General features: G+C 43.9%; 1 protein-coding gene across 4 annotated transcripts in view; it reads left to right on the top strand.

The window, feature by feature from the left end:
• The first annotated feature begins 31 nt into the window (after positions 1 to 31).
• RTKN2 (rhotekin 2) overlaps positions 32 to 21,664 on the top strand; it is a 214,394-nt gene continuing 192,761 nt past the window's right edge. The window contains exons 1-3 of one of the 4 annotated variants that reach the window (XM_068140105.1): positions 32 to 240; positions 19,998 to 20,138; positions 20,251 to 20,333. In XM_068140105.1, coding sequence (XP_067996206.1) covers positions 20,295 to 20,333 — 39 coding nt within the window. In that variant the 5' untranslated portion in view covers positions 32 to 240; positions 19,998 to 20,138; positions 20,251 to 20,294. The other 3 variants (XM_068140106.1, XM_068140107.1, XM_068140108.1) reach the window with 3 other exon arrangements.

Here is a 21,664-nt window from a genome sequence, read left to right as displayed (position 1 = left end):
GCCTCCTCTCCCTGCCTCCGCCGCGCATGTGCGCTGGCGCCGCCGTGCACCACGGGGCTCGTAGTCTTGTCTGTTGCCAGTACTGCCGTTCTGTGCCCCGCTGCGACTCTGGGCCGCCCTGCAACCTCCGCTTCTTCTCGGGATCCTACGGGAGCGCGGAGCCGGGGGCGGCGGGAGGCCCGGTGCTGGGGGGCGGTGGTGGAGGGAGGAGGACTACAGGCCCCATCAGGCCTAGCGGAGGTCAGTGGTCGGCGGGGGCTGCGCCCCGTGGGGCGATGTGCCAGGTGTGGCGCGGCAGGCCGGCGCCAGAGGCGTGCGGTGGCATGGCCTGCGGCCGCCATCTTAAAGGCGCAGGGGGCGAGGCGCGGGGGGCGAGGGTCGCCGCCCCGGGGAGTATCTGGTGTAGCTCTGGTCCCCGGCGGCAGCTCGTCTCTGGCGGAAGGTCTGTGTGGCGCTCCTGCCTGCCGGGGATGTCGCGGTAATAGGAGTTCCCGTGAGGCCTGTTTTCTCTCGTGTGGCGGTAGGAGGGTGAGGAGAAAGTGGAAGAGGAACTTTTACTTCGTTTGTAGTTCATCTGAAACTTAGCACGATAGTGCAAGTACAGTGTCATGGACGTGTAACGGACTGCATGAAGGGTTTATTTGTGATCGCTGTTTCCTTGTTACGCCACTTTGGCAATTATGTCAGATTTCCGGTCTCTGGCAATACCTCTGCCCCTGGAGTTTAGGATGGAGGTCGTGCTGTACGGCATGTGCTGTCCGCGGTGTGCTTCCTTATTGTCACTTAAGAGTGTGATTATACCCCAATTCCTTATCTTTAACCGCAGATGAGCATCAAACAAGCACATGGAGTTCCAGAGGCTGATCCATGGAGACTCCACGTGTGACAGAAAGGATGGATAATCTTTTGGCTCCGTTCCAGCCTGGTGGAGCCTGCCTGTGGTTGTTTCAGGCTGTTACACAGGAAGGCTCCAGCATTTATTCTGCCCGAGCGTTACAAACAATGTTTTATTTCAACAATCCTATTGCCTTCCTTCTAATATGCAGGACTCTGCGTAGCAAATGATGCCTGAAAAGGCTGTGGGTTTAAAGACAGAAAATAACCTATTTGTGCTGTGATTTCTTAAAGTTAGGCGCAGATCACAAGAATATACAGGCTCACACTACCTGTATTTCAGTTAAATTTAAGTGGATGTTCAGTATCTCAGCACCATGGTAAGTCTAGGTCCAACTGATAAGGATTCTGAAAACAGCTGAATGATGATACAGTCAAATAGGACTCCAGTGGCTGCAGCCCACCAAGTTTAAAAAAATACAATTAAAATCAAGGTAAAATGATGTGTTTTCTGGATTAAAGGCAGACTCAAGTGTACATTAATAAGTAAGAAGACTTAAACATGTGGCTTTACAGTATTCTTGCATACTATACATGCATCAGAAATACTGTATGTGACTCAGATATACAGATGTTGCAGGCATGTGATCACCCAGTAGAACATATAATACTATAAACAAAGTTCAGTGACTTGAATCTCTCTTCCCAACCTAGATCCCTCCCTCTCATAAGTTTGGTACAGAGAATACATAAAAATGTTGGCATTTTTGCTTCCTCTTCATGGAAAAGGATGTTAATTTTAGTTGCTGCATTTTGAGTTCCACCTGATGCTAGAAAGCTTTGCAGTCTTAAGGTCTTTTGTGGTTACGCCTGCATGTTTTAAGTAATTTTTGTCTCCAGTGCCAGTGTGGGGATTGTGGGATGGAGATCAGGTCTGCCAGACAGGATGCTTGAGATGAAGAGGCAGATGTCTCAAGTTGAGAAATAGAGTCTCTAATGGCCTGTGAGGCTTTTTTGTAGCAGACAGGATTGCTGAGAACACCAGTGTTCTTGCTGCTGCTGTCTTGACTTGCGACTGGCATTTTGTCAGGACCCAAGAGATTTGTAAAGCTTCATGTTCAGTGTGCTCTTCTATTTAGTCCTTTTCTGAAGGGGGGAGTCAATTTAATTATGGAGGTATGGACTGGAATTTTTGACAGTTATTGTTATCAGTGATAATAATCAACTATCTCGATTGGCTGAAAGTAACCATTTGCATCCTGCCTCCACAATTACACTTTGCTTGCACGTGATTGCTAGAATACTCACTTTATAACACACTGATTCATTTTCTGTGCAGCACAAAAATAAGCCATCTTGTTGAAATAGGAATTCTTAGTATTGGTAGGCCAACCAATTCTATGGTTTATGACATTGTGCCCTTGGAGTAACATGCAGGTGTAAGAAAGGTCAACATAGAAATGCAGGATCTCAAGGTCTGATCGCAGCCTGATCTTGACTTGCTCAGTGGTATTAGGTGGGTTACTAGACCCTTTTATTGCTTACCACTCTAAACCATTAATCATGTGTCCTGTGTACAAGGATATTTCTTAAGATTTTTGGAACATCTTTACATTAACATTCCTGCTGCTTTGTTACGTTGGTGATAAAGTTTGTGTTTTGTTTTGCATAATTGGTCACCTTATGATCCAAAATGTTTTTAACTAGTGTATTGATTTCCATTTCTAAGAGATCCAGACAAAAAAAAACCCATACTTGGCACTTAACATTCTAGTTAAAAGCTATATCACACCCCCATTTTTCAGTGCAGTAATACTAAAAAAAAACCAAAGCCACCCCCAAAAGAAAAGCAAATGGTCCAGCTAACTGATAATTAAATTGACATAATTTTCCCTCTGTAAGGCCATATTCTTTGCTAACCTCTTCCATCTTCTGCGCTTGTGAAGCGGGGAAAAAAAATCACAGCGTAGTTGCTTGCCTAGGGTTTGAGGCAGCTTTGTGGGGGTGACGCAATGACCAAAGTTCATGTTGGTGTTTTTATGATACAGCCAGTGTGAGGGAGGTCAGGTTCAGGTTATAGTTTTGGTCTCCTGCTGTGTTTGTTCCCCCTCCCCCGCAAAGAGAGTATGTTGAGAAGCGTTACAGCTATTCTCTGCTGCTCAACCACCCCTACTTCTAGGTTTCTCTCCTTTCTACCTGCACTCTCTCCTGTGGGCTTGACAGTTTTCCAGCTTCTCTCTTTTTCGTTACAATGCCTCCCAAGTTTGTGAAATACCCCTTGCTCATTTTCACTTTATTCTAGGGGTTGCTTTCCAGATCCTCTTATTTTGGTTTGAGAATTACTTGTAGCCATCAGGTAAAACTACAGTCTTGAATAGACAAAAATGACATTTGCCTGCTTAGAAGGTCAGTTTTTAGCTGTAATTAAATGTTTTGTCAGGGTGGTGAAATATTTTACAACTTGCAGAGCCATACAGAAACTGTCCTCTGTTACAGTATTGCCAATGGCTGCAAGTGTGTGTTTACTTAGAGCAAAAAGTAAGCATCTCTGTCAAAGAATGTCTTTCCCTCCCCCCTCACTGTTCCTGTCACTGGCTCTGCAAGGGTGTATATATGTTATATTTATTTTTTTTATAGCTACCACCAATCAAGAGGATAGATATGGATGCTAGCCAAACATGATTCAGATGGGAACAAGACTAAAAGGAGAGAAGACAAACAGCATGTCTGAAATACTTGCTGGCTCTCCAGTAATGGCTTACGTAAAAGAAAGTTGTTTATCAGTTATTAATCAGAGAATGTATGTATCACTAGAAACACAGAGAAGATAGAGCCATACTAATATCAAGAGGGGAATTAGGTTCATGTATATACCAAACTTCAAGTAGGTCTATGTAACATTAAGGCTCCCACCCACCTTTGCCACTTCTTTACTGACACACATCCTGTATTCCATTAACCATGTAATTCACCCCATGCCGCATTCTTCATTTGCTGTGGCCTCTCAGTTAAATGCAGTATATATAAAGCACATCATTAATAAGTTTTAGTGACAGTTTGCTGCTGAACAGCCTAGAGCAGGAGTTGGGAGTGACTCAGTGCAGGCATGCAATTCCCTGTGCATGAATTTGAGGAGATAATGAGCCTCGTTCTCATCTTAGTTTAGCCCCACTGATTTCATGCTTTCCATCACATCTGTGTTTATGTCTCTGACGCTGCCTGTGTTAGACTGTAGTGGTAGGTGCTGTGAATTAGTGGTGGCCTCACTCCTTCTGAACTCTCTGACTGCCTAGGACTGATGCTGGATGTGAGAAGTTTAACAGCATAGTTAGAAACTGTCCTTCTTTCTCAGCATGTGGTTTGCAGGAAGGCATCTCTGGCCACTTGTGTGGTGTCACTCTCAGCCACTGCAGCTATGGAGCTGCATGATGCTTTTGCCAGTTGTATGCAGCAGTGACAAAAAAGAGAGAGAGAGGGAGGGAGAAATCCCCTAACGATTGTGGAGAGAGTTATTGCTTGACTTATCTTTACTGTTTCCTACAGAAAATCTGATTATATAATCTAGGAAGAATACAACTTCTATGTCTAAAAGTTAAAGTCAAGAATATTGTTGGAAGTATCCACAGACCTGAGCTCAAATAGGCAGAAGGTAAAGGAAGATTTTTTTTTTCTTACAATTACTGAGATGAAAGAAACCCACAGCTCAATTTGCAAATCTAATTCCAAGTGCACAAGAAGCTGTATTATCAGTCTTTTTTATCACTGGCATAACTTTTAAAATATCACCAGGTATGTGTATGGATACTATGTTATGAAGAATGTAATCAGAAATAAATGGGAATTGTTGATTAAACTGGTTAATCTTCTACTGTCTGGAGCACTAATTTGGACCATCACGCTTGGGCTTTTAACTGACAGCAGAAAACACACAGTTAAAGATGTGGTATGTTTACTTGTGGTTTCTTCCCTGCGTGTCTTTATCTCTGGTTGTATTAAAATGCTCTGGTGTTTTACATAAGTGCATTCAAAAGCATCAAAATGCATAGAAGTAATTTACCATTTTATTGAGATAAATTGCTGTTAATTTAAATGCTGACACTACCTTTTGGGAAAGTTGAAATGTTTCCTGGTATAGCTGGTACAGAATGAAAGTTGTTCTTGGCTGTAGTCCTGGTGCTGTGTTAGCACAAGGGGTTTGTCTCCTTGCTGACAGGTCCTGGCTGGCAGTGAAGCAGAGCACCCAAAGTCCATCCTGCTGTGTCGCACCCCACTGCTGCTGTACTGAGGAGGAGCCACCTGGTGCTCCCTGCCACTGGCACTGGGCAGCTCCTTGCGCTCAGAGTGTGGCCCACTCCATCATTTTTGAAACCAGTGTCTTGTAGGGCTGTCACTGGCTGCCAGACCCATAAAGTCCCCCTAGTCTCTATTCCATCAGTACCAAACTCCACTTGTTTTTTTTCTCTCTCTGTTATTTTCTCAGAGAATCCTGAGGGTTCCATTTGGTCAATCAGTGGGAGAGCAAAAGGTGGGAGAAGGCTTGCAAGGTCACCTCTGTTTGGAAGCAGTTCCCTTGGCCTTCAGCCCACCCCTCAGCAGCTGGCGTTCAAATGGCAAGGGAAGGGTTTGCTAATACAACCCAGGGGAAAGGCTTCCTTAGCGTACGAAGGCTTTACAGTAGAATCCTTGTTGTCAGGCAGTGATGAGGAAAGTGGCTCCCTTGCAGGGAAGCCTTATGTGTCTCTGTGTGCATGTTTATTCTCCCATTATCACTGGCTTCAGTGCCAGTGCTTTGCCTGCTTTGAGACAGGTGTGGTATATAAGCACTTCTGTACTAGCATAGGGTGCCATTCTGCTCTGTGGGGTCTGAGGGTTCGAAGCAGATAGCTTGCTAACTCTAGGGTCCCAGAAATTTACCAGGGCTTGTGCTACTCTAGGAAGTGATCATATGCTGACTTTTAGGCAACCTTACCAGGAAGGCCTAAAATAATTCTACTTCTGTGGCTTATAGAGTTGCTGCTGTGTAGCTGAGTCACTGTAACCTGCTTGGTGCTCACTTGTAGTCTTCCCTCACTGCCAAAAATGCTTTGCCACACACCACTATCTTTAAGCTAAACCTTAATTTTTCACAATTGTGAGTGAGGACTGGGTATGGTTGTCACGCAGGTGGTAAGCAGTAACTTGATTTGCTTTGGTTATATGTGTAACACATTATTTTAAGAATCTCTTTCCAGCTAGGGAGAACTGTTTTATTTCTGAATGATTTGGGATCAAATTTACCCCAGTTAATACAGATGTAAATTTATATGGGGTTAATAAGTGATTTTTATAAGTACAAATAAGTAATTTTTAAGAAACAGATAAGGAACATTTTTTGATCAGGAGTCTGGAACACCTCTGCTATGAGGACAGGCTGAGGGAGTTGGCATTGTTCAGCCAGGAGAAGACTCTGCTGAAGGGGGCCTACAAGAAGGGTGGAGAGGAACTGATTACAAAGTTCTGTAGTCAGAGGACAAGGGGTAATGGTTTGAAATTAGAGAAGAAGAGATTTAGATTGGATGTTAGGAGCAAGTTCTTTACTCTGACAGTGGTAGAACACTGGCACAGGTTGCCCAGAGAGATAGTTGAGGCCCCATCCCTGGAGATACTGAAGATCAGGCTTGACAAAGCTCTGAGCAACCTGATCTAGTGGAGGATGTCCCTGCTGACTGCAGGGGGGTTGGACCAGATGACCTTTGGAGGTCACTTCCAACCCAAACCATTCTCCAATTCTATGATTTTTCCATTTAAAATAAATGATAGATACATTTTTTTCATGGAAGGACTTAGTGCTCAGCAGGAAAAGGGATGAATGGTAGAGTTTAGTGGGTAAGGTATTTAGTGGTAGAGGGAAATTTCAGTGTTTTCAGGTAGTCATAGTGCTTAGGTAAATCAGCAAAATCTCTTCCCCCCCCCATAAGTAGAGAGTCCTCATTAAATTTGAGGCCTTAGGACGAAGGAAATTTTGTGCAATGGTTTGAACAAGGGAGGTGGATTAGGGGAAGCATAAGAAAAAGGCCCACAGAACTGTTAGAGCTGCCTACACACCAGTCTTGATCTCTTTCAGTTGTAGTTACTAGCCAGGATTTGACTGTACACGAAATCACAGAAATGAGAAAAAAGAGAATAAGGAAGAGATGCCAGTGTGGATGAAATGCCAGTGAATGAGGTCAGGAGAGTGTTCCGGAGAAGCAGCACACAGAGGTGAGCTGGTGCTTGGACATGGAGTGAATGAGGCAGCTTGGTTCTGTGACATACAGTTGTAAGATAAACTGCTAAACAGAACTTATAAAGGCATTTGAAAAGTCAGTGCTATATGTAGGGTAGGTTTTGGCGTGTGGGTTGAAATGATAGCAAAAATTTGGGGATTTTGAAGAAAGTAATTTTAATAATGTGTTTGAGAACACAGTAAAAAGTCCAAGTTTGGAAATGACAAACACTTGCCAAGAGCTATAAATGTGACCTTCACTGGTCCTTCTCTAGTACTCAAGAGTATTTACATGACCACATACCCTTTTTCACTTGGAATAGTGTACTTGTCAGTAGCATGCCACTTCTGCACTCTGCTGCAGTGTGCATAGGCGTGTCTTCAGGTGACTGAGAAAAAAACCCAAATGTTACCAAGATATAAAGGGAAATTAGTTCACTTATTTAGTATCTTGGTTTTACTTTTGCATTTCATAGCATGGTAGCAAAAACGTGGCAGATTTTTCTAGGAAAACTAGGATGTGTTCCAGCAGAAACTGATGCAGACGCTCAGCGCTTTCCTGAAAACTAGCTTCTACTATTCCCCATTGCTTAGAATTTAGAGCTTGAAGGATCAGGGCCTAAAAAGCCACACATCCTCCTTACTGTTTTGGTTTGATTTTGGTTTTGGATTTCACCCCCCCTCCAGGAATACAGTTCTCTATGTTAAATCGTTTGGAAATTGAACTTAGGGAGATACAGCATGTGATTACTTTTTTTAGACTGGATTTTCTTTGTAGCTGAATTGGACTGCGTCTTTTTTGCCTCCCAAACCAGATGGTAAGTGATTCAGTACTTTTAATGATAGAAAAATGGTTTGTTTTCTTTCCTCAGTAGTTGGTGTGAATGTACTTTTCTTTATCTATTTACATATTATGTAAACACACTTTGCCAGCATTTATGTACATAGTTTATAGTCCTTACCCTGCAGAGAGCCCTGTATAGGCAAGGCCTTGCACACAGAAGTTGACATTGCTTATGAGACTTGTTCACATGCAACTCATGGCAGGGTTGCAACTGCATTTGTATTTTGGATACAGAGATTTATGATGCCATGAGAGGATGCCAATGGAATTCTACAGTCCACAAAACAGCTGAGAAACTTTGTGCACTTTTTCTCACATAACAGTCACTGGGGGTGCCCTTGATCTCTTCTGCTGTCTTCCTGTGGTAGACTGTAGCCCTTGTGACTTTTGACATAAAGCTAAAAACTGTATCCTTGTTACAGAGTGCTGGGGCAGTTTCTTCCTGGTGAGCGAGGGCCTCATTTGTGTGACATTTTGGACATGTACTGATGCTACTAGGGGCACTTCAGAAGGGATTCCAGTAATGGTGAGAAATACTTGGGGGAGTATTAAAAAAACCTTTTCATGTGTACCTGATTTTTCAAGGTTATCTGCATCTCTCTTTGCTTGTATGTATACAGTGTCAAAATTGAATGCTAAATGCAGTGCTATTCCTTGTTCTGTGCTAAATAAAAGATACATGCAAACCATATATATGCTGTGTCAGCATATGGCTTTTTTAGGTAGAACAGAAGGATCTGAAGGTGAAATTAAACTCCATCATAGGGAAATAGTATGTTATATTCTCCAGCCACTCATTGCTTCTACAAGAAGGTGCAAGCAAGATTGCCCAGGCAGCCTTACACTTGTCCTTTCCAAGCAGGGAAAAGCTGTTTAATGTGCTTTTACCCTAGCTTGATCTAAGAATTAAACCGATGAATGCATAGAGTCATACTGCTGCCTTATGGAGATTCTAATACTCCCAAAACAGTGACCAGATTCTCTGTACAAATCTGGCTGCATGCAGCTGGAATAGGATTATCCCATTCTCCTCTTGGTTCTCGCCTCATCTGCACACCCTTCAGCTGAGTCACCGGGGGTTTGCGCATAGAGGAGCTGGCCCCTTGCCTTGTTTTCCAGGTTAAGTCAAAACCCAGTTCTCAGCATCTCCTACTTGAAAAATGTGACAAACTTCTGCTTTTATGAATTCTAGTAGGGAGAAAAAGGCACATCAGAAATACTGTGCTGTGACATGTCCAGCTTTTCCCCTCAAATTATTCAGTTTAAGTGTGGCAAGAAGAGGGCCCTTGAAACTAGCGCTGTCTTTTGACATGGATCAGAAATCAGTCCTGGGGTGATTCCCTGTATCTTCTGTATTTGTAACAATTGGAGTTCTCTTCCAACCTGGTTGATTCTGTGAAATTACTTTTCCCTGTATGCGAGGGGAATTGGGGGAGTTTGCATCTTGGGCTGTTGATGTGGTCACACAAAATGTGAGGAAGCTGTTCTGCAGAAGGACACATAATCCTGTGGGATGGTGCTGCATGGGGTGGTGTGTGAATCCCATCAGACTGCCTGCCAGAAGGAACAAGAGCTTGTTTGGCCAGAGTTCTCTGTGTTTTAGCACTAAGGGCTGAACCTCTGGACATGCTTCACCATCACAGTTTTTGTAACTTGAAATTGCTTTATTACATTACCAGAAAGAAATAAAAGCACAAAGCAATGATTGCAAACTTCGTAGAAAAGCAGACCAGTAACTCCTCACCCAGCTGTTGTGGGCATACAAGGACAGTGGGATTAAGATTTCTGTTCTGTCAGACTGGTGCTGTATGTTCTTTTGCACTTGTAATTGCCTCCTGACTGGCAGCAGAATGCTTGCATCCTAGTGCCACAGTTCCTGGTGTCCTCTGGCACCTAGCTGCCTGTCCCTTACTGCCCAGTTGTTGCACTGGGAATGGTACTATGCCTAGGAGTGTGACAGTGGCTGTGACATAAAAACATTAGAGGAGCCCAGGAGAAGTTAAAACAGGTGATGTCTGGCCAGGAGAATGAGCAAAATCAGCCCACAGAGGGCTCTGAAGAAACAGAGCTGGAGACCAGTTATCTGTTACCTCCGGTGAGCCCCAGGGAGTAAACAGTGTTAAGAAAGCTTGGCTTAAAGCTTTGAGGGCTAAGCAATTGCTGGAAGCTCTAGGTTACTTAGGACATAAGCATGCATTTATAAGCACTGCAAGTAATGAAGAGAGTTTCTTCTGGTTTCAGTTAATAATGGCACATCATGTACAGTTTGTTTCCTTGATTGGTTTGTTTTATTGTGTGTAAATAACACTGTAGAAATTGCTTTGTATTTTGCTCAGTGTTACTCAGCTGGTGTGCTTCATGTAAATCTGGTGAATTAAGAGGACTATGTAACCTGCTCTGGTCTGTCTGTGAAACAAAGTCCCGTTAAGATAATTACCCAGGAGGGATATGATGGGACTGCAGAGGGGTTAGAAGTACAGTGAGCCTAGGAGGCAGTACAGGTAGCAGAAGGGAAACCTTCAGGCCACCTGTGCCGTGGGCACAGCAACCCACTGGCAATGGGAATTTGCTCAGTGAAAAAGTTCTGCTCTCCTGCATGTGTTATGGACCTCCAGCTCCACTGATACTGGTGGAAATGACATGATTTTGCACTAGGGCAAATGAGAGCAGAATCTGGGCAGCTGTTAATAGCTTTTTGTATTTGAGGCTGAAATAAAGTGGCTGTGTATGCAAATAATTGTGCAAGTGTGACTCCTCAGTGACTTATAAAAGGAGAATTCAATATTTAATTGTTGGAAATACAAACTGTTTGGCACAAATCTCCTGGTTTGGCTGAGCTGTACTTGACCCGTGACAGAGGGAGCAAAGGTTACTTTAAGTCCTGGGATCCAAGGGGCCAGTGTGTAACACAAACTCAAGGCAGAGTCAGTGCATGGCTGATTTGTAATTACAGATGCTTATTTTGTGTACAAAACCCGTTGATTATCTTTTATTTCCATTATCTCATCTCAATCTTTATCTGTGAATCTGAGCTATTTTACTTGAGGGGGGTGATATATAAGTAGAATTCTTTTAAAAGGGTTTAATAACAAGAAGTTGATTGTTTTGATATAAAGATGCTGTGATGTAATCAAACTGATAAAACAGATTAAATCTGTGTTCAGAATCTGAAAACTGTGGAAAGCTGAGCAAGTTGAAAATAACCTTTTTTCCTGCTCTTTTGACTCACGCCTTGGAACAAAGATAGTTTAGCTCTTAGAATATAAAAGAGACAATTAGAAGCAATCACGTTGCTGTAGCTTAACATACTGTCACTCCTCAGCTGTGCTTCAGGAGCCAGCTGAACTTCAGGAACTCTGCTCTCACACCCTGTGGTGAAATGATACCTGTTGGCTTAAGCCATTGTCATGTTGTTAAATTCTTAACCTGTAGTAATCTCACCACAAGTTATCAGCTGTCCTTATGCCTAGAAAGGCGATCAAACTCCTGAGAGCCGGGAATGTTTCTCCTGAGACCAAGATTTAAGAGTGCTTTCACCTTTCAAAGAGGCTTCAGAATTTGACAAAGTAAATTTTACTTTGGCGAGCTGTTTTTTTTTGCTTCTGTCCTGTAAATTGACAGTATGAATGTGGATGGTGTAGGAGACATCGGATTTTATTGGGACAAAAGTGTGAGCCCGGAGCTGATGGGGTATATTTGAAAATACTTCCTGGCAAAATTTGTACTGGCCGAGAATCAGAAGCTTGCTTCCAGCTGACATCATTGGAACATGCACACACAAAGTGAAAGTCCTGTGTGGCCTTGGCGCTTCTGTTCCTGTGGTACATGAGGTTTTATAGTGCACGGAAAAACGGAACTCTTCACTTTTCTGGGCATTTGATATAAAATTCAGGGTTGGAAGGGACCACAAGGATCATCTAGTTAGATGGGTACCTATGAGCTATTCCAGTCTGCTCTGTCTGGGGTATGTGTTGCAGTTTGAGCTAGGTGCCCCCCTGCAATGTTTACTTCCTGTGTCCAGAAGTCCAGCCCAGAGGGGTGGACACAGGAAATTTTGTAGTATTTCCTACCACAATCCTTTGCACCACTCTAAGATCCAGTGCGGAGTCTAGCACTCTCTCTTCTCTTCCTCCTCTGTCAGCCGGTAACTGGGGGAGATGCCTTCTGGCTTTGGGCCTGGCTAGGCCCAAGGCCATGGGGGGATGGGCAGTCTCAGATGTGGCCAGCTGAGACTAGCCTAGCAGTGGGAGGGGGACGAAGGAGCCCTGGGGGTCCTGGGTGTACCCTCAGGTGGGGATGGGATCTCTCTGGGTCTTGATTTGGGATCCTTCTTTGTCACTGCGCTTTTGGTTCTCTGTAAAAGTTCACTGCTTTCTATTTAAACTTTCCATCACTTTTGCAATCCATTTGTCTGAGTGTTCATTGTTGCCAGGGGTGGGGAAGGGGGCTGCCTCAACCCAGCACAGGTATGCCTCCATTACTGCAATGGAGTGCTGCATATGCACAACAAGGAGGCTCTCTGGGTGGACACACTGTAATGCAGGTCATATTAAATAATGATAATTTAAAGAGAAATTAGTATAACAGTTGCTGCTTATGTAGATAATAGAAATAACTTGAGAGAATTTGTTCTCCAAAGCAAAATGCTTGCCAACAGGTTACTTTTGCTTGTTTACTCCAAAAGCACTATCTTTGCCCCTAAGCCCCTAAGAAGAAAATGATATTTTCTTCTTATTTAAATATATGAAAAGTAACTGTAAATTTTTTTTGGGTTACATGGATGCTAAGTGTTACCAATGGAAAATCAGGTCCAGCTTTGGGTTTTTTTTAATGTGTGCTTGGCCAAAAGCCAGGGCATTTGTTGCTGTGTTCCCCTATGATCTTGTCTAATATATACAATTATTGTTGATATTGTTTTGGTGTGATCTCTCTTGTGCCCTACCAGACAGAAAACTCACACAACCAGATTCTGCATTTTTGTGTGTCTCCTTCTTTGGACTGTTTGCCCTTTTGAATGCAGATCTCTTGGACAGGCACTGTCAGTCACTGTGCCAAAGCCTGTGAGCACTGCTGGAACAGACAGCAGCTTTCCTCTCTGCTGTTGGGGTGTGACTGAGGGCTGAGCTGGGAGGCTGGTAGGTGGCTGGCTTGTTTTTCTACGTGAACCTGATGAAGCAGGTGGATTGCATGAGTGTGCTTGGATACATCTGAAATCCCAGAGCTGCTTAAAGTGCTGTCTACATGTCTACAGTACCACTCTCCAGAGAACTGAGGTTGCATTAAAAGACAACTCCATGAAGGTTTAGGAGTGATAGCAGAATAACTACTTACAACTTGCTTTTATGTTACATTGCATGGGACTTGGTTCTTCCTTGCAGATGACTTTTGCAGTGCTGCTTGGACATGCCTGCTGCTCTGTGATCGCCTCTAAAGCCTTGATTTGACAGTAGCCTCTGGGGTGCTCTGTGCCAGCACATCTGCATAGTTGAAAGAGTTTTGGAGAAATTGAGGGGTTAAAAAATTCACTACTCTGGCAGTTCCCTGGATTCAGTGTCCCTCATCTCTGGCAGAGCTGGGCAGCAGGCTGGGGAAGAGAGAAGCACTGGGTTTATTGTCTTTCAGATGTTTGGGGCTGCTGATGCTAAGTGCTTTAAGGGTTGGTATTTTGAGAGGGGAGTTGTAGGTGAGGGAGAAGCATGGCTATCAAGTCAAATGGAGGGCTAGTACTCTGGCCTCTTGGCACACAGGGCAAGATGTGCGCAATAAGGAGTAGGTTACTAGAAAGTCCTTTTTGGGCACTGTCAGCTTGTCATTGTCAGTTCAGTAGTCCTGTAGCTGCAAGCCTACTGCTGCCTGCTCTGCAAAGAGCAGATCATTAATTATGAGGCATGGCTTTGAGGTGCTGACAAGCTGGTACTGCCCAGAATAACTGCAGAGAGCAGCATGGCCGTGTCCAACGCAAGGTACTGTTCTAAGAACTGAGAAAACCTATTGTCCAGTAAGTTACCCTTGAAGACAACATGTGGCATACATGCTGAAACTTAAAACTCCCTCATATTGCATTCAGCTTCTCCTTAATATTAGCTGCAAGATGAAAGTCAGTGTAGTACAGGGTAGGGGAAGAGCTTTGGTGTTCCCTAGGCTGGAAATAACAGCAGTTCTGTGCCTTTTGACCCGAAAAGAACTGGAGCACTCGGGTAACAGTGTAAGGGGGAGCAAAGAGGTGAGCAGGCATACTGCTATGGTGTATAGATCCTTGGCAAGACTGAGAGCCCATTTGGGGATGTGGAAGCAATCCTGTGGGTCAGAGAGTATGTAACTGAGTGTCAGAATGTAAGAGCATGCTGACTATATGGCTGCTAAGCAGGGAGCAAGAAAGGATTTTAACTGTTTGTGGCTTAAGGGATGGAGCGAGGAGTGATGGATCAGAAAGAGAAAAGTATGGTGGCACTGTGGGGTAATTTTACAGCATGCCTAGGGCTTGCAACTTGTCCCAGACCAAACTGGAAATGTTCTGGTATCCTTCAGTAGTGTTTGCAAGCATCTGATAGTCACCGTGCTGGGCACTCTACTCCCTGCCCAGAGCACTGAAATTTTTTCTCTTCTTGTCCCACAACTGCAGATAGAATACTTTTCTTTTGGAGAATACAGCACTTCCCTGTCCTGTGAAACAGTCTTTCTTTTCTGCCATTCTCATGGAGATGTGGTGTGATGATGTCACTCCTAGTGAGGGGCTGGTGAATCACTTTGTTGGTGTTCATGAGTCACTTTTTTGCTACCCGTTTCTGCACTGGTCTTAATATAATTTCCAAACGCTAAAAAGATCTTTTCAGAGACCTTTTACTTTTTGTTAAAGAGACAATACTAGAATTACCTCATTGCATACTGAACCCAAACTCCAAGAGTGCTGCTGAAGAGCTCTCCCAAATATGTTGGTGTAGCTGGAACTATTGTCACCTATCCAGTCTATCCCTCCCCAGCAGTGGAGAGCTTGCTTGCAGCGGGGCAGGGAGAGGGAGTGCACACATTTATCTCAGGCTCTGGTGGGTAGCCCAATTACAGCTTAAAATTTAAAGCTCTGCTGTGGGTCTGATAATCTCTTGCATGGGAGCAGAAGCTGTCATGACTAGGTGTGCAAAGGCTCTTCTGCTAGTTGAGAGCCTTCAGTATTTCCTGCCTAACAATTGTAGCTGGTTATCTCCGTCAGCTTTACACCTCAAGTGGTGTGAAGAAGACAGGAAGCAGGAGTAAGCAGGTCCCTTACAATTTTCTTGTCCAAGGGGAGAACAGACAGTAGGCTGTCATGGCAATGGCAAAGGTCTATGACGTGTGTCTTCTTATGCATTGGCACAGAGCTTTTTCCTGGGGGAAAAAGGAGTTGCACACAGTGTGAATATGATCTTGTGAGGGTAAAGGCACTTGTGGTTTATTCTTGGCAAAGACTGAGGCTGCTTTAAAGTCATCTTTATGACAGCACTAATCTGGCAATGGCAGGGTCAGGGAACTGCACAAGAAGGGCATAGGTGTCTTTGTACATTACTTCCTTTGAAGGGCCAAGCATTTCTCTGTTACAAAGATCCAGCCCATTTCTCAGCCCAAGCACAATATGTGCTCTGGCAAACCCACTGCTGCCCTGGGAGGGTATTTCTCTATTGTGTTGTCATCCCTTCCTTTTCTCTGCCATACACTGCACACTGATATTTGTAACATCTTCTGCAGAATTTTAAAATGAGACTTCCCTGGAGGAGGTCAGAATGCCGTGCGGGACATGGCCTGTGTGTGGGCAGCATCTGACAGATTCTTGTCGCTGTTACCCAACAGGCTTGTCAGAAATGACAGCACCTGCCTGTGGACTGCACTAACACAGCAATACCAGCCAAAACGGGAAGTGTTAATGGTATTGTTTGCCCCATGTGTTCATATTCATAGTCCTTCCCCACTATGAAAGACACAGTGTGAATGCCTGGGTGGATGGTTAGATGTGTTAGGATGATGCTACCACATACTATTCAGTTTTGAGCAGCCCATGTGTAAGTAGAGAAGCAGCACAGAAGGTTGATTAAGAGTTTTTTAGTCATCTGTGACTTTTCTACGTGTAGACAGGTAAGGAAGTAACCTGTCTAAAAGATTTCTCATTCCAGAATTAGTGCCCAGGATCAGATATTCCTGAACCATGGCTGGGAAGCTCTGTTCTCGCATCAGTGTTGTGTTTCATAGAATCATAGAATCAATCAGGTTGGAAAAGACCTCAGAGATCATCAAGTACAACCTATTACCTAATACCTAACACCTCATGACTAACTCAATCATGGCTTCAAGTGCCACGTCCAATCATTTTTTGAGCACCTTCAGGGATGATGACTCCACCACCTCCCTGGGCAGCCCATTTCAATGGCCAATTACTCTTTCTGTGAAGAACTTTCTCCTCACCTTGAGCCTAAACTTCCCCTGGCACAGCTTGAGACTTCGTTTCTCTTTTGTGATGGATGAAACCACTTGAAATCTGCTTTTTCCTATCAAAAGTTTGTTTGACTTTTTTTACTGTTGTTGCAGCCGTTAGTACCTTTCATGTGTGTAATTAGCACTCCATGGCAGAATGCTTGTTTATGCTCAGCAGAAATTCTCCAAACAGGCATTGCTTCACCCTCTAAGTTTGCAGTCCAAGCCCCTTAATTTTCCATGTGGTCCACTGACAGCCTCCCCTTGTAAATTACCTGTCCTTGTAACCCACAATCTAATTTTTCTTACTGTGTTCAGTAGAACTACTGGCCACTGAGTTTAGCAGATGGGCTTGGTGTTAAGAGAATACCTGTGAGAATTTTCTAGTTGAATAATTTGTACTTATTTTATGGGTTTTGTGAGGCTGCTTAGTTCCATGCTGCCCTGATTGAATCAACTGGAAATAGTTGATTTGAATGTAACTTTTTTTTTTTTTTTCTTTTCTTTCATTTGCAGCCCCCAGAGGATTGTCTTTGCAGCCTTGCCTTGTGACTATCCTGAATTAAGAATCAGAGCCAAGCTGAAATTCCCAGACAAAAGGGTTCAATGGCTACTACTGACCGTGGTGCCTTTTCTATGCTTTTTTGCCTAAACTTTGTCTTTTTGCATTGCATATGGGTAGTGTTTTTGGAGAAAAATTTAAAAACCAACATTATTTCTTAGGTACCTATTCAAATTTAGGAAAATAGTGGGTCTTCTTTCCCCTTGCATGCATAAGTTCTCCTTCCATATGCTTTAGTCTTGTAAACTGATTGTATCTTTCCATCCTTGTGGGAAAATAATTAAATATCACACCATTTTGTAGTCAAAGGAAGAAAAAATACTACCACTTTGTACTTTGCCCATAAAAGCTCCAAGTATGGCAAAATTGGCAAATATGAAATGTAGGCCAACAGCTAAGGAAAAGAAGGGAGCAAAGTTACAGATTCTAAATAAAGGCAGGATGAGAGGGGCAGGAGGAAGGACAGAGTTTCCTTGGCAAGAGAGAGACAATGTTACTGGTTGCCTTTACTTCCACTCAATCTGAGTGTAATCCCACATTTACAGAGATAGGGCATCCAAAACCCTCCCCCAGGGTGAGAGATCTTAGCTCAAAGGGCAGCACAGAATATGGCTCAAAGCATGGAGGAGACACACAAGAGCAAAAGGAGTAAGAAAAAGTAGAGAGAGCGAGAGAGTGCATAGGAAGAAAAGCAGAGGGATTGGAAGCAGCCTGGAATAGGAATGTGGGGTCTTGAGCAAAGTCAAAGTGGATTTTCAAAAAATAACAGTGGTCTCAATCTCAGCACAAGAGCTTGAGCTTGACCCAAAGGTGGAGAGAGTCACAGGAGTTCTGATGTGTGTTTCCATCATTTTCCTCCAGTCCTGGCTCACCGGAGCGGTCCCAGATGACTGGAAACTGGCCAACGTGGTCCCCATCCATAAGAAAGGTCGGATGGAGAAACCCGGAAACTACAGGCCAGTCAGCCTGATCTCAGTGCCAGGGAAAGTGATGGAGCAGATTATCCTGGTGGCAATAACTGCACACCTGAAGGATGGCCAAGGGCTCAGGTCCAGCCAACATGGATTTAGGAAGGCCAGGTCCTGCCTCTCCAACCTGATCTCCTTCTATGATCCATCTGGTGGATGTGGGAAGGCCTGTGGATGTGGTCTACCTGGACCTCAGCAAGGCCTTTGACACCATCCCCCACAGTAAACTCCTGTCTAAGCTGTCAGCTCGTGGCTTGGACCACAACACTCTGTGCTGGGTTAGGAACTGGCTGGAGGGCCGAGCCCAGAGAGTGGTGGTGAATGGTGCCACATCCAGCTGGCGGCCAGTCACCAGTGGCGTCTCCCAGGGATCAGTGCTGGGTCCTATCCTCTTTAACATCTTCATTGATGATCTGGATGAGGGGATTGAGTCAGTCATCAGCAAATTTGCAGATGACACCAAGTTAGGAGCAGATGTTGGTCAATTAGAGGGTAGAAAGGCTCTGCAGAGGGACCTCGACAGACTGGACAGATGGGCAGAGTCCAATGGGATGGCATTCAACAAGTCCAAGTGCCGAGTGCTGCACTTTGGCTACAGCAACCCCATGCAAACCTACAGGCTGGGGGCAGAGTGGCTGGAGAGCTGCCAAACAGAGAGGGACCTGGGGGTGCTGATTGACAGCTGCCTAAACATGAGCCAGCAGTGTGCCCAGGTGGCCAAGAGGGCCAATGGCATCCTGGCCTGCATTAGGAATAGTGTGGCCAGCAGGAGCAGGGAGGTCATTGTGCCCCTGTACTCTGCATTGGTTAGGCCGCACCTTGAGTACTGTGTCCAGTTCTGGGCCCCTCAGTTTAAGAAGGACATCGAGGTGAGGAGAAAGTTCTTCACAGAAAGAGTTGTTGGCCATCGGAATGTCCTACCCAGGGAGATGGTGGAGTCACCATCCCTGGAAGTGTTCAAGAGGGGATTGGACATGGTACTTGAAGCCATGACTGACTTAGTCATGAGGTCTTGGGTGACAGGTTGAACTTGATGATCTCTCAGGTATTTTCCAACCTTACTGATTCTATTATTCTATGATGGTGAGCCTTGCCAAGTTATGGTACTGCGCTGCTGATCCCTTTTGTGTCTTTCAGAAGACTTGATTCAGGCTAGATGTGAGGAGGAGGTTCTTCACCATGAGAGTGGTGAAACCCTGGAATGTGTTGTCCAGGGAGGTGGTCGAGGCCCCGTCCCTGGGGGTGTTTAAGACCAGGCTGGATGAAGCTCTGTCCAGCCTGATCTAGTGTGGGGTGTCCCTGCCATGGCAGGGGGGTTGGAACTAGATGATTCTTGTGGTCCCTTCCAACCCTGAATGAAACTATGAAACTATGAAACTATTAGATTTATGAAACATTACTCGCATAAACCAAAGCCTCACCATGGGGACATGGAAGCAGCAATGTATGTAGAGAGTATCTTCACCAGCAATCTTTCACCCTCTGACAAATCTTTTCTTCTTGAAGATGACTGTGGGTGGTCTTCCTTTGTCTGATTTCTGTAAACTCGGTACATCACTTTCTAGTTATGCAGCTGATACTCATGTTTATATGAATGGCTATTTAAAAAAAAAGATCAGATGTTTGTTGCTTCATTTCCACATAAATCAAACTTTGTACTCACATAGCAATTCTTGTTTAGCCCCAGGAATAGCTTTAGTATTGCTAAGTGTCTGGAGATTATTGACTACAGAGAAATGATTTTAAGCAGGCTATAATAGTTTCTACAGCTGTTAACAGTTCGCAGAAGAAAGGGAGTATTATTTGTCGGTGTTTAAAATGTGCATGACTTGCATTGCACAGAAGTCAGATTGGGAGAATGTCAGAATTTTGTTTTTTTTTTTTCTTTTCTGAAATTCTGCCAGGAAAGTCTTCAATAACTGGAGAAATTCTTTTCACTGGTGAAATCAACATGCAGCACATTGTGTTATTATAATTGCTTATAGCTCACCATGAAAGTTGTCTTTGTATGTGTGGATGTACGGCTTGTACTGTTTTGTTTTTATTTATTCTGCATTCTTTATTATAATGTTCTTTCCTTCTTCTTCTTTTTTTTTTTTTTTACAGACCAGAAAGATTGTTATTGAGCCTTCCACAAAGCTGAAATAATGCTGTGTGTTAAAAAAATGTTAACAATTTGAAGAAGTTATAAAAATTTATAAGTTGACTGAATACTTTGGAAATTTCTGCATATTTTAATATAAATAGGTAATGCAAATGTTTGTTCTTTGCATTTAGAGGTGGGTCTCTGTTTTCTAAAGGTCTTGTATATAAATTTGATTGTTAAAATTACATTAGAACAAACCCACTATTTTTTCAGGTTGTAAATGGGAAAAATGTCCTCGTGAAAGACACAGAACGTACATGGTTGTCTCGGAATGTCACGTAGTCCCGAAGTTTAACGTAAGTGGCATCTGTTGTTTGAATGACTTAATTAAATGCATTTAGAGGACTGCCTGCTGCAGTCATCTGAGGTCCTTCCATTCAGTTCCACAGGTCCTGGTTTGGCCCACAAAGAAAAAGACCATGCTGAAGCGAGCTACGAAATGAGAGATGACTTCTCAATAGATGGTGTGAAGTTCCAGATTGCACTGGTAGAACTTGTGTAGAAATTCAGTCACATAAAATCAAAGAAATCACAGAAGATGAAGGACTTGTTTCAGATTAATTTGGTGAGGTAGAGCTTTATTCATCATTAAAATAATAAAATCATAAAATAGAGCAAGAGACTCCAGTAGGTCATCTCCAGTGCTGTGCCATCTGGGGGTCCCAAGGCAGTGGAATACAGGCTGGCCGGGGGGGACTTGGTGCTTGCTCCCTGAAATAGTTAGTGGTTCCCTCTGATGACTGTGCAGGTGTTGGTATGGATTCTAAAATACAAGAACATCATTGCTGTCTACAACTACCTGAAGGGTACATGGGGGTTGGTCTCTTCTCCCAGGCAATCAGCACCAGAACAAGAGGACACAGTCTCAAGCTGTTCCAGGGGAAGTTTAAGCTCGAGGTGAGGAGACAGTTCTTCACGGAGAGAGTTGTTGGCCATTGGAATGTGCTGCCGAGGGAGGTGGTGGAGTCGCCATCCCTGGAGGTGTTCAAGAGGGGATTGGATGTGGCACTTGGTGCCATGGTTTAGTAGTCATGAGGTGTTGGGTGACAGGTTGGACTTGATGATCTTTGAGGTCTTTCCCAACCTTATTGATTCTATGATTCTATTCTATGATTCAAAAGATCTATAGGAATAGTAGAGATGGGGTAAGTGGTGGGTGTCAGTATACAGGCAGGTGAGCTAGGACCTAAAGAATGATAGTTTTATCAAAGATTAGTTCCAGATGGCAACAGTTCAAATGTTATGATCCACTGGAGATGCTGCTTGGGTAGATAGCTGAGAAGACAGTCATCAAGTTGTTCGGGTTTTTTTTTGTTTTGTGTGGTGGCTTTTGGTTGGGTGTTTTTTGTTTGTTTGTTTGTTTTTTAAGGATGGAAGGGAACAATGTGAGTTTTGGGTGGTTGTACAGGGTAGAAAGGGTATGTTAAGTTTCTCTGAGGGAGAAGGAATGTCTGATACTCTACAACAATTTCTCCACAATCAAGTATAGTATCATCTAGGAGAGGATGTGGACAGCTGCAGCTCTGGTCAGGTCCCCTGGACTGCATGCTGTGTGCAGCTAGTGTGCCTGTGCTGCTGGGGTACCTCTTTCAGCTTGGTTTCAGCTGAAAGGAATGTAGTCTGTGCA

Source organism: Melanerpes formicivorus, unplaced genomic scaffold (genome assembly GCF_026170545.1).
Source record: "Melanerpes formicivorus ecotype bairdi unplaced genomic scaffold, bMelFor1.0.p_v2 SCAF_6, whole genome shotgun sequence".
Lineage (NCBI taxonomy): Eukaryota > Metazoa > Chordata > Aves > Piciformes > Picidae > Melanerpes > Melanerpes formicivorus.
This window is presented reverse-complemented; position numbering and strand designations above follow the sequence as displayed.